Here is a 12751-nt window from a genome sequence, read left to right on the forward strand (position 1 = left end):
CAAAGAGAAGGCTAAGATATGACACTGGAACAACTCTGGCACAAAGGAGAAACAATTGGATGTAGGTTTTTGAGTGTGGTGGTGCTCGCACTGTTGATAGTCTGAGGCAAAGATAGACCTTCCATTGTGGAAGAAGTGGTTGTAGATACATAGAAACTTCCTTTATGACCAAAGACTAAACAAGAAAAATGCAAACATCAAGCATACAAGAGAACAAAACCCTAAATCAAACTAGATAATTTTGGAATTCTCTTAGCACAAAAATAAAACCCTGTTTGGAACTAATAATATATATGTACATTGGATCTCCACACAACAGTGATGGTGCTGTGGATACAAATTCGATCACTGCATGCTTTTAACATTGAGAACGAGGTCCACATGAACAGAGGATATCATATATGCATTTGCGTAGTTAGTGAATTAAGCTCCTTGTTCAGTTGCTTCTACTGACATATGTGCTTGATTTTTTTGCGTTGAAACCTTCCTTTGTAATTCAAGATTTGACATCCGTTCGGCTTCCAATGCTCGCTCAAGCTTTCAAAATATCATCAATAAAAGATTTTAGCAGACCATTTTAACAACCACAAAGCTCAAAAGATTATTCTAACACTTGATGGATATTTGTGTATTACACAGTTATTATTAAAATGAATAATACCTTGGCAGCTCGGGTGCTCCATTCTCCTAAAATAGCTCTGAGTCTTTCATTCTCTTCTACATACTGTTACGATTATAACCAGAATTCTATTATGAGCATCTAATAGTATTAATTTTAGTTGGGTTATATATATTTTTAATTCCTATAAAATTGATAAAATTTGACTTTTGATCTCTCCAAAACATTTATTCCTTTTTCTTACCAAATTGTTTTATTCATTTCAATTCCTAAAAGATTAAAAATTGTTTTTTTTTTCTTTTTCTGAAATACAAAAAAAATAGATTAGGGGAGACACATGCTCATGTAACGCTAGGGAGAACTACCAACCTCAACGAAGATTTACAATGGAATTTAGGTATAGCCTACCAATTAGGAAATTCCAAACTTGGACCGAAGTCACAGCAAGTGTGAGCACTGAGCAAAAGGTGCACCCATTTGTTTCAATCCTAATTGGTTTGGGTGCTTGTAGTTTCTGTTAAAATACTAAGGGACTAAAAACACACTATTATTGTTAAATGTTAAGGCTAAAAAAGGAATAAATTTTTTTCAGAGATTAAGTCAAATTTTACAAATTCTTTTTAAGAAATAAAAACACATTTAACCCCTTTTTAGTATTAATAAAACCTGTAAGATACCTGATTGTTGGTCGTGCGGACACGTTGGACCTCGGAGTCCCTTTCAGCAATCAAGGACCGTGCAAGCCTTAGTTCAGATTGCACTTGGTTCATCTGTAACATAAATTTCAAGCGAGGATCCCTTTAGTTTTGAGCAAGTGGAGTTGAATGATATCTGATGACTGACTTAATTTTGTCAAATTCCTATAGATATTCATATAATGAGATGGTGGGATAAGAGATACTGTTCAAATCACTGATTTATTGATTCATAGTGTAAATTCAATAATGTATTAATTTCTCAGATAAATAAATATGTTAATATCTGACTGAACATAATGTTTAAGTATTACCCAATTTGATTTAGCATCAAAACATCACTTTCTATAGAAATTTAACATAAGTAAAAGTGTTCCAGAAAAAAATTAGAGGTCGTAAGATTTCTAGAGCATAACATTTAACTAATTGCTCTACTTGCACATCTGGGATCTTACAATGTATAGAATCTCATGATAAATGGCGTCCATTGAATGTTCCAGACTAGCCATCATTTTCAGGCTGGGATGACAAAAAAAATAACACAAGCAGTGATTTTATCAACTTCAAACAACTCGCTTAGCTTTCATCACTTAACTGTCCAACCTACCTTGGGCTATACATCTCACTAAACTGCCCAACCCACCTTCTAAGAGTTATCTACATGTGAATTATTGCGACCTAGTTAGGAGAGTGTCATAGGTACTAGTAGTTGTCCGCAAGAACATTAGAAACTAGAACAGACTGTAATTACCTCTGCAGAAATTGTACGCAGTTCCTGATCACGAGCTGCTAGTAGATGAGCAAGGTCAACCTGCAATATAAGCAATTTATTCCCTGAAAAAGAAAAAAGACCGAGCGAAAAATATTTACAGAAACCAAGAGTTATTAATGAGCGACGCTGGTATAGATTTCTTCACTGCTTGGTTATGTAAATTGTATATTTGGTTTGACTACGCTATACAATTCAAGGCTAGTTCATTATCATTTAGCCTACAAGGCTCGAAGTTGAACTGAGTTCAAGCTTGGTTCATTGAGCTTGAGTAGCTTATGAGCTCAAGTTGAGAAATTAGGCTCAATTTTTTTATCAGGCTTATCCTGACATGACATATTCTAAGCGAGCAGAAACTAAGTCTCTAAAGTCTGGCCTCTACTAAACTTGACTCAATGTCATTCCTGGGCAAATAATTTTTCAACTAGGTTATCAACAAAATGGATGGCAACAATAGGTTTAAAGGCTACTGAAACAAGATTTACGACATCCCTCCACTATAAATATATTCCAAAAGTTATTACTTATAATGAGCAAGGTCAAAGCGCAATAATAGCAATTTGTTCCCTAAAAAATAGAAAAATTGGTTGTAGAGCTACAAGTGGCTTTGGAAAACTAGATGCGAACCCATCTTCAAGATCTCAACAGAACAGGTGGTGCGATCAGTGTCATTGAAATAAAATTTGTAAGTTAAATTAGAGATCCACATGATAATGTGACATAAAATAAATCATTTGGGTAACTGTTGCAGGTGAATAAAAGTGACTAAACTGTACATACCATAAACACATTGCGACAGAGACCTATCATTGAAAGGTATAAAGTTTATGGTGAGAAACCCTAGTTATTTTAGATCAATTTCCTACTTGTATTACATGATTATATTAGGAACTTTTTCTAAGTTCTGATAATTCAAATAAATTGAGGTAGTAATCATAAAGACTAGCATTCATGGCACAACTTCAAGAAAATTTCTGTCCATGTCCAACGAACTACAGTTTTAGTTACCAGAGAAGGGTCAGGGTCGAATAAAAAACTATACTTTAGCAGGAGTGATTTTGAAAGTAAATTGAATAAAATTCAGCATGGTACTCTCGTTTACATCACAAGATAACTTCAGATTGCAGTGCGTCTCTACTAATCTACTAATTCAACAAAGATATTTGCTAACACATATCGAATATTTTAGCTGGATAAGTTACAATGACACATGCTCACAGTCAGAGACATAACACAGGAATTTAAAATTAAGTTGTAGTAACGAAGACTAGGAAGAGAAATAGTTTATTTGTGTCCATTATTACCTGAGGCGTGCTCCGATCATCAGTTCTTTCATATTTGCTTAAAGATTCTTGCAATCGAAGAATCTGCAAGACAAAATGTTAATGAACTAATTTATGCAGGTTCCATTAGTCGAGCATCTACACTATCAGAACAAGTTAAAGTGTATATCAATAAGAATAAACGGATGCTTCAAATCCTGAGATACCTCCTCGCTCAAAAAATGAAGATTTTCACGCTGATATTGCAACAAAGCCATTTGCTGATCAGAGAGCCTACCATCATGGTACCTGCTGCATCAAGATATACTAATTACAGAGTTTACATTCTTCACAATCCAAGAACCTAGTGTTTTTATGTGATTGCAAATGTTCTTTTTTTTGCCTAACATGAATGGAATGCATAGAAGGTAGATCACCGTGCATTCAGAAATACTATAGCTTTCCAAACGAAGTTTCTAATTTAGCGGTTCTTCACAATCCGAGAACTATGTTTGATGTGTTTGAAAATGTGATATGCATTTGTGTTTTCCATAACATGAATGGAATACATAAAAGGTATATCGTCGTGCATTTATAAATACTACTATAGTTTGCCAAACAAAGTTTATAATTTTGCGGTTTGAGAATGAAACATGGATATTGAGTTATGAAGTTCATTAAGAAAGAAACTAAATTACAAAATGTTTGCCTTAGACCCTCCAAAGAACTTGATGGTTGTAGGGGTGAGTATAAGGACTTCAGAACATCAGGATGGGAGTTCAATGAATTATACTGGTGTATGTAACCTGCTTGCATAGAAAACGCACATAGAATGGATTACGTAAAACTGCTACTACAATTAACTACTATACAAAAATGAGATCATATTCATATAACTATAAAAGTGAGGTGAATCTGAACAAGATATATAAATATCTAATTCAATCAGTAGGGTAGGTGCCTAGAATGCAATACATATTTCTAAATTTTTCAGCCAATTCAGGGTGCTGTCCTCCCCTCCCCAAGACTCAATACATCGCTAAAGCTTTTCAAAAAGAACAAATCTTAAAATTGTTTAATTTTTTTATATAATGTACTACATAACAACAAGTGTTCCCAGGTTTTTCATCCAATGAGTGGCTGTGGCACCTGAAGGCTGTAAGCATTCCTTTGTAACCCTCCCTCCCCCAATAAAAATACGAAAGGATTGTATCTTACCAATGTAAAGGCTCATAAAACATCCAGCACATAATGCTTCGACTACCATAATAATCCTGCATAATTTTGAGGCAACCAAATTAAGACAGACATCTTGGTAGGTGAAAAAGTGTGAGCAACTAATTTCCAGTTTGAACTAAAGAAAGGTAGCAGAGGGAATGAAATATGCCACATGGAAGTACTTGACAATGATTAATGAGCAGTTGTACAGTACTACAGTGTACTAGTTAAAATTCCTTATTTTCTTTTTTCCTTCTAAACAAGGTAGTTAAAATCGAGATACGGCCTAGGATTGGGGAGGGGCGTCGAAATTGCAAATCATGGGATCATAACACGAATTGTAAGATTCTCCCAAAAATATTAAAATATATTAATTGGATTTAAATTTTCTAAATTTCAAAATCTCTAAAGTTCCTGAATTTAGACAAACCCCAAAGATGTGTTTGTCTTTGCAGCACCCAACAAATCTGACTCCATACCCTCTACTAATAGGATTTTGCCTAAATTCAGGAACTTAGAGAATCCAAATTCATCTATGTGACAAGAGGGGAAGTATTGATGTAATTCAAACCCTAAAACTAAGGGATTCAGTTTTGTATAATTGTGAATATTAATTCAAAATCTGAGATATAACCTCTCAAGCAATTAAGTCAAGTAAGCCTTTCTCAAGAGTACAATTAGGTGATAACCACACAAAACACAAGATTATAAGCATAGTAGATGTATAACATTTAAAAATAATAATAATAAAAGAATCTCTTAGAAGAAATTTATCGCATGCTATAATATCAAATTTGTAGCATTTAATCATCAATCAAATGTTATTAGCAACTTCTATTGATAAGATTTTACATTAACTAGTAGTCCTTCATATTTAGAAACGGCACTGTCTTCCTGATATTCTATTTCTTAACTCCATTAAATATATCACATAAAGAATTTCTTAAATGGATAAGTATGACCCAAAGATGAATATACCTCAATATTGCAGAGATTGACAGAAAACCAGTGTACGGTTTCCAGACTATAACAAGTAGCATAGCAGCAGTTCCTGACAATAAATCAAACATTTGAAAATATCCACATTATAATTAAGAACTCATAATATAAACTATTCATGTTGAAAACATTCATGTGCTCTACCTAACAATTTAAGCTATTGGGTTGATTTGGTTCTTGGCACTTGCCACATATGTATCAATTGACTTCAATTGTGTCAAGTATGACCTAAAAGTTAAAATTAAGTATGATCTAAAAGTTAAAAAGTACAAACACTGAAAAGCGTACCATAAGCTGTAATGGCGAAGGGTATGCGAACAATAAATTTCAACTTCTGGCTGAAACTATAATAGCCCTGAGAAATCACACCAATGATTAAACATAATTAAACACCTTCAGATTTCTTAGTAGGAAAAGTTCTTTTGGAAATTCTATTCTTTTATAGATCTAACTGTATTGAACTTCATATTCCAGAGTTCTATCAGTTAATGCTTCCAAACAAATGCCAATGGGAACATGCACATGTGAGATGGCCAAATTACGATACTACTGTGACAAAAAAGTACTAGTAATTGACTGAATTACCTGCAACCGTATCTTCTGCACTTGATAAACCAGATATTGTTGAAAGATTCCTGAAACAGTAAAGAGGAACAGCATTTGAACCCAATACAGAATGTGCTTTGAATGGAAGAAGCTTTGAATGCTAGATGAAATAAAAACATTTATTAAGCTTATTATGCTACATACAATAATTTTATGTTAATTTTATACATTACCATGGACAAACACAACAATAATGTAGGGGGAGCCATAAGGGTGGCTTGGTGGTTGAGACTCTGGGAGTGTGAGATAAAGGAGTTGGGAGTCATAATGGAGCAAGTTTCAAATCCCACTCTCCACTAACATTTAACAAAACAATAATGTAAACTCCAAAGGGGCTAAAAGCCCCTTTAGTTCTCCAAAAAAATGTAAACTCTAGAGCATTTTTTGCATTTGACTTTGGATTCCATAGGAATTTACAAATCCCAAAGTGGCTATATTGAAAATTTGTTTTATTAAGTAATGACATGTTAATACATTATAAATTTCTCAGTAAGCCATAGGGGTCTAATTTGGGTTCCCCTATGGGTGACGGGCGGGCGGGGTGATTGCATGTTCTGATACATACTTCCACTTTTTAATGTCACCTAAGAAACGAGCAAATTCATTAGGTGCCGCTCTTACTTAGTCACGGAAGGATATTACCCTTATGTTCGATTCTTGGACAAGATTACTATAGTAAAAATCAATTGTATAGTTATATCATTTTTCTCCTTTTACTAGCTTCTCTCTTTAAAAAGTGCAACAAATAACAATTACGTATTTCTATCAAACTCAAGCTAAGATGAAAAACAAAAATATAGTTTTAAAATTTTGGGGGCAAGGGGTGCATCAGGACTATGTTTCGCTAGACTGCTCATCACCATCACCGTTCTTTAAGGAAGCAAAATGCGCTGCAAGAGTTATTCTTTTACAACTTAAAGTAAGAAAATTGAAAATTGGAAAACATCATCAGTTTTCTGAGATTGCGAAAACAAAGTTTGCAACACACATTAACTGTTGTGAAAAATATTTTTCCAACAGAAGAAGTTCCTTATAAAATAATAAAACAGCAACAATGCAGAAAACGTTATCCCATTGCCCAAAGTCAAATTCAATGAACCTCAGCCTATCATAACAGATAACTTCTTCCGAAGAACTAAGCAAACGCTGTGCACTAATCATAAAACTATGCACATCCAAACCAAACCTGTCAACAGCAAAAGAAGAACATCACAACTACATAGCACAGGAGATATCAATCCTTGCACAGGACGAAATATCCATTGAGCTCCTACAGCCAAAGTAGCATAACCTGCCTAAAATGAAAAAAAAAAACAAAAAACAAAAAAGCAACCAAATCATCACACCATAATAATATTCATAACACAACAAATCTAGCACCAACACCAAGGCATGCCCGACACATACTCCCTCCAGAAGGGATAAAATATGAGTAAAAATGGTAGATGAAAAGCTGATGTATCTAGTCTTAATCAAAACCAGATACTTTCAATTATTATTTTTGCTTATATTTCAATCGAGGGCAGTATCACTGTCGGACACCAACACGACAACGATACATTACATTCAATCACTTTATTATTTTCTTAAATTAGTATTGGTATCTACGTGTCAGGTGTTCGAGTTTGTGTTTCTTAGCAAAAAAACTATTAAATTCAATTAAAAATCATCAGCACAAATGATCAAATCAACAACATATAAGAAAATTTCAACTTGCCAATAGTATGCAATAGAAAACGCTTCCAACAACCCTTGCAGCTTTGCGGTGAGCAAATAAAGGAGCCTCATGAAGTATATCCAGAAAACTACAACAACGAAAATCAAAACAGAGAGCTTGATTTTGCATGCATCGTAACTGCACTAATAAAAATTCAAATCGGAACTGAAAAATAGAACAAATTGAAAACAAAAAACGAATTCAGAGCGTGTTTAACTCACAGAGCGTTTTCCTCTTGAGATGTGGATGGCGGAGAAGGGAATCTCTCCGTTGCCATCTTCTAGTTCTAGGTTTGGATCGTCGTGATGAGTGATTCGGTGTGTTGGAATCTGCGAATTGGAAAAAGGAAGGTGCATTTAAGGAGGCTAATGTTCTTGGTGAATGAAATTAGTAATGTCATTTGCGAATATGGTTTGCAACCAACAATTTTCTTACTATACTTACATTAATTAAACAACATCTTCAACTCATTGAAAATTCATTTCTACAAGTATTAAATATTAATTTTTTTCGTAATGGTTAAATGTTTTTTTTTACTCGAATGATTAAATGTTTTATGTATGTAAAAGAATATATTTTGATTTCAAATGGTTCAATGTATCATCCTCTTTTTACCTTAAATTTTTATTTTAAAAATATATTAGATTAAATAAGTTTTTCATCAAAATTTAGAATATTTTTAATTTTAAATTAATTAAATATAAACTTTTAAATATTTTATATTCGAAATAAAAGTAACGAAAATATAGATTTAAATATTAAATTTAAAAATATTTAGGAACATTTCAATAGGGACTAAAGGTTTGCATGATAATTTATAGAAATTAAATAAATGATTTTTATACATGAATAAAAACAAAATTCTGAAACTTTAAATTTGAGTTTTTATAATATACCAACAAGATACACGTGCAAGCATCACACAAGCAAGTTGTGTGCATTCGCACGCATCACACAAGCAGGTTGCGTGAGATGGTTACTATATAAAGGTAGACAATACTAGTACGTATTTTCTTGAGATTGATTAACAACTATAACTCAGTAAGATGATCCACAAGTATATTTACAGAATTGGAGTTTTGTTTGAAATAAGAGCTTTTGAATTTGAGTTTTAACGATCAAGTGTAGATTGATTGCTTTGAAGCTCTTGTCTTTGTCTTTTATTGATTTGCCTTTTATAGATGAAGAGAGTCTTGAAAACTGAGATAAAGTTGAATATAATATAGTCGTTAGACACATTAGCCATGTGTTAGATCTAATTTAAACATATTAAACACATATTTTTATTATTGTCCAAAATATTTTTACCAACCCAAAACGTTCTTGCTTTGAGTCAGAAGGAAAACGTGATCAAGTGTAAGAATGAGCTGTCAAAAGTGTGTTGGTACTATGTTTGATCAGAATCATGCATAACTTTCTACATGATAATGCTAATACCGTTTACTTGTATCATTTTCTCATTGTTCACATCTTATGTGTGTATTTGATATTTTTAACTTACAGTTTGAACTTCCCAAATTGTTTTGTCTTGATTTGCTCTTCAATAAAGGACAACCATAATGTTAAAAAATATTCTTAAATCGTTCATTTTGAAGATTATTCAAAAGTTCTTGGACTTTACAAAAGTGGACTTTTGTCTTGATAGGGCATAATATAGGACCACAAATAATGATCAAAGCTTTCTTAATTGCTTTGAAAAGGCCATGTGATTTTTGCATGAATATGCAAGCTTGTTCTTAATTTCCTAACTTTGAATAAATCACTCAAAAACACAAGTTAATAAATAAAATGATCATAATCATAATTAACAATTTAATTAATTGGTTGATTATCTTCATAATAATAATTAGGGATATTACCTCAACAATCTCATCATTTTTTATGATGACAAACATGTTAATTAGATTTGAATTTCGATTCTATTTTAAGCATGATATAAGGCAAAGTGTTTTTGTCAAAAAGCTCCGCCTCAATTTTTGTATCCATTATTATATGCAAACAAACATTTTTGTACCAAAGTATCTTTTTTATTAATCAAACATTATAAGGAGTCACACATATGGTTCAAAAAAGAATAAACATAGACTTGCAGAATATTAAAGCAAAGAAGTACATAAAGAGCTTTTCAAAAATACTTCTTAAAACTTAAAATCTAATTCTTTTTCCCCCCCTTTGTCACAGCAAAAAGAGACTGGAGGAAACAAACATGAAGTATATCAGAATGATAGTGATAGTGAAGAACCATCAGATGATGAGGAAATGGAGGGCATTGGCAAATCAGGAAAGGAATGAGGAGAATTAGAAGGAGTAGGATTAAGATCTAGTTTTGGTGCAACTTCATTTACCATCCAATCCCATAAAATAACACTCTCCATATCTTGATGAATTTATTGATTAATGATAGTTTAAAGATAAGTAATTATCTTTGGAATGTCCTTCCTTGTATTGGATGTATCCCTCTCATCTTTGTTCTCTTTGATGGGCAAACATCCTCAGGAGCATTTTGGGAAGCTGGAACTTAGGTGCCATTGGAGGGAACAAAGGCAGTGCAAAAAGATTCTAGTGTGGCAAAAGTCGAACCAATGGTTTTAATGTTAATGAATTGTGTATTTTGTTGAGCAATAGTAAGAGCAGTTGAATCAAAAATAGAACTTGAAAAAATTTGTTGATTCTTAAAAGGGAGGATAAGTTTACTTGAGGAGATAGGAAAACTCTTTGAGGATTAATGTGACTGGATGTTTCTCCTTGTAAGATAGGATTTTGCAAGGAGTTAGGACTTGGTGTTCCAAAAACTGTTGAGATTTCAGGATCAAAAGGAATTGGTTCAGATTGACAGTGAGCAGAACCAAGAACGTCATGGCTAAGAGGAGAAGATTGTGGACAAATTTCAAGATGAAAATTTTGAGCATTAGGGTTCAAAATATTTTGTCGCTCAAATCGTTTTCTTGTGGGAGCTCAGAGTGGGCAAATGAGTATCTTGTGGTGGGGTATGAGGTACATTCACAACTTTTAGAAGAGATGTATCTTTCTTCATATGGGAAATATTTTTTTAGGTGAATTTTGAAAAAGGATTCCTCATCCTTAAGAGAGACTTTGAAATATTTGAAGATTTTGGTAAGGACCATATAATAGGGCATATTGAGGCGTTTGTAATCACGAGTAGTGGAAGCTATAATATGTTTGAATGATGATTCAGGGAAGGTTTAATTTGTGGACGTGGAGAATGTGATGAATGATTAAAGCATCATTGTCAAAGACAAACTCATGATTTCCATAGTGGGGGAGAATGGAGTGCTGGCTGATGTTATTGAAGACTTTTTGGAGAGGTTTTAAATCAGCAAAAACAAAGTTAGTAGACCCTTAATTGAAGAGTTCATTGAAAACTTCATCTTTTTGTAAGTTGATATATGCATACCAATCTTTGCTGAAAAATGGTTGGTTCTTTAGTGGAAAGATCCATAATTTTAGCAAAAATGTCAGGAGTTAAACGAATTTTGATCCCTTTGAGTTTTGTCATAATAAGACATTTGTTAGGAAAAGTCTAGAATAAAAAGCATAAATGACTTTTGGATAGTATTTATCATAAATTCCCAAAAATTTGGACCATCCTAAAGCATTAGTGTAGTGTTTGATTGGAGCTCCATCTAGTTTGATATTTTCGAAGACAAAAATTCTTCCAATACCTACTAGCCTCTCAGCCTATTTGTCTTGGTAAGTTTTTTCATGATCAAATGAGATAAGGGGTGCGATAAATTTTTTGGAGGTTGTTGTTTTAAGGATTTGGATTTTGATGAAGAATATTTTTAAGTTTTGGACTTTTGTGGAGAACATTCTGGAAGTGTTGGTTTCAATGGAGAATATTTTGAAAGTGGTTTTTGTGATGGAGAACATTCTCAATATTTGGTTTGTGGTGTAGAGTGTTTTATTGGGTTTGGTTTTTGGTGCACGACATTCTTTGTTTTTTAGATTTTCCTTTGTTTAAGTGTTTTGGTGCGGAGGGTGAGGAATTAGTAGTTGTTTTGGAGGAATTTTTGGATGACTTTTTTTTGGAAATAAATGTTGATGGTTTTGAACTCGGTTTGGTGGTGTTGGGGGTTTCTTTTAATGGTTTTTGTGGAGTAGATTGTGAGGGTTCAATAGGTGGCTCATGTGATTTTTGTGGTGCTTTAGAAATTGGTTCAAAAGGTGTGGTAGTCGTTGGTAATGGTTTAGGTTTTTAGTAGAGATGAGGAAAATGGAAATGATTCAAGCCTTTTAGGTGGAGAAGATTCGTTGTCTAAGATGGTGTAGATGGTTGTGTCAATACTCTTTAATTTTTTGGAAGTACCTATGCTAGCCATGATTCACGTAAATCTTCATCTTGAGGGAGGATTGTTTGGTTAGGTTGGTTTTGATTTTGCGAAGCTGTGAATATGATTGGGTTATGGTTGGAAGATTACATTGGAAAAGATGGGGTAGAACAATGGTAAAAGGAGTCATGACAAAGAGAGGTGGGATGGGTTCAAGAGAGGTTGAGAAATAATTTTTTTTATTTATAAAAAGTCTCTTCTAAAGAGGATGATTCTGGAGAAATAGGGCGAGGAAGAGGAGATGTGATATGAGTGGATACGGTGTTAGAGGTTTGGATTTGGTCGGGTCGTTCTTCCAGAGGATTTTGTTCGAGCCATGGATGAGTTTTTTGAATGAATTTTTTTTTTTGAAAACTTGAAATATAGGTTGCGAGAAAGAAGTAGTTTGAAGAATGATAGAAAATAGAAAAGATATGATACATTATCAATTTTTGAAAAGAAGAGAGAGAGATAGAGGCACATATCGGAGTTGCAGAGGTGAGTGGTTGAGATATGATTGCAAACATGGGGAAAGAAA

At 33.3% G+C, this 12751-nt stretch overlaps 1 protein-coding gene across 8 annotated transcripts; it reads right to left on the bottom strand.

Annotated features, from left to right (window-relative positions):
- Positions 1 to 216: 216 nt before the first annotated feature.
- Positions 217 to 8347, bottom strand: LOC101489343 (protein FIP1). Of its 8 annotated transcripts, none has more exons than XM_073364748.1 (16): positions 8107 to 8347; positions 7882 to 7973; positions 7355 to 7459; positions 6148 to 6197; positions 5851 to 5917; positions 5542 to 5614; positions 4564 to 4619; positions 4055 to 4151; positions 3573 to 3657; positions 3388 to 3450; positions 2066 to 2125; positions 1922 to 1971; positions 1770 to 1833; positions 1297 to 1389; positions 662 to 724; positions 217 to 537 (listed from the first exon to the last, which is right to left on the bottom strand). In XM_073364748.1, the coding sequence occupies exons 1-16, from the start codon at positions 8160 to 8162 to the stop codon at positions 424 to 426; spliced, it is 1188 nt and encodes a 395-aa protein (XP_073220849.1). In that variant the 5' UTR covers positions 8163 to 8347; the 3' UTR covers positions 217 to 423. The 8 variants fall into 8 exon arrangements, 7 of the variants coding, with proteins under 7 accessions (XP_073220849.1, XP_073220842.1, XP_073220839.1 ...); XM_073364741.1 differs by having other exon boundaries at positions 1958 to 1971; positions 7882 to 8023; positions 8107 to 8336; XM_073364738.1 differs by having other exon boundaries at positions 7882 to 8023; positions 8107 to 8336.
- Between the last annotated feature and the right edge of the window lie 4404 nt (positions 8348 to 12751).

Source organism: Cicer arietinum, chromosome 1 (genome assembly GCF_000331145.2).
Source record: "Cicer arietinum cultivar CDC Frontier isolate Library 1 chromosome 1, Cicar.CDCFrontier_v2.0, whole genome shotgun sequence".
Classification (NCBI taxonomy): Eukaryota; Viridiplantae; Streptophyta; class Magnoliopsida; order Fabales; family Fabaceae; genus Cicer; species Cicer arietinum.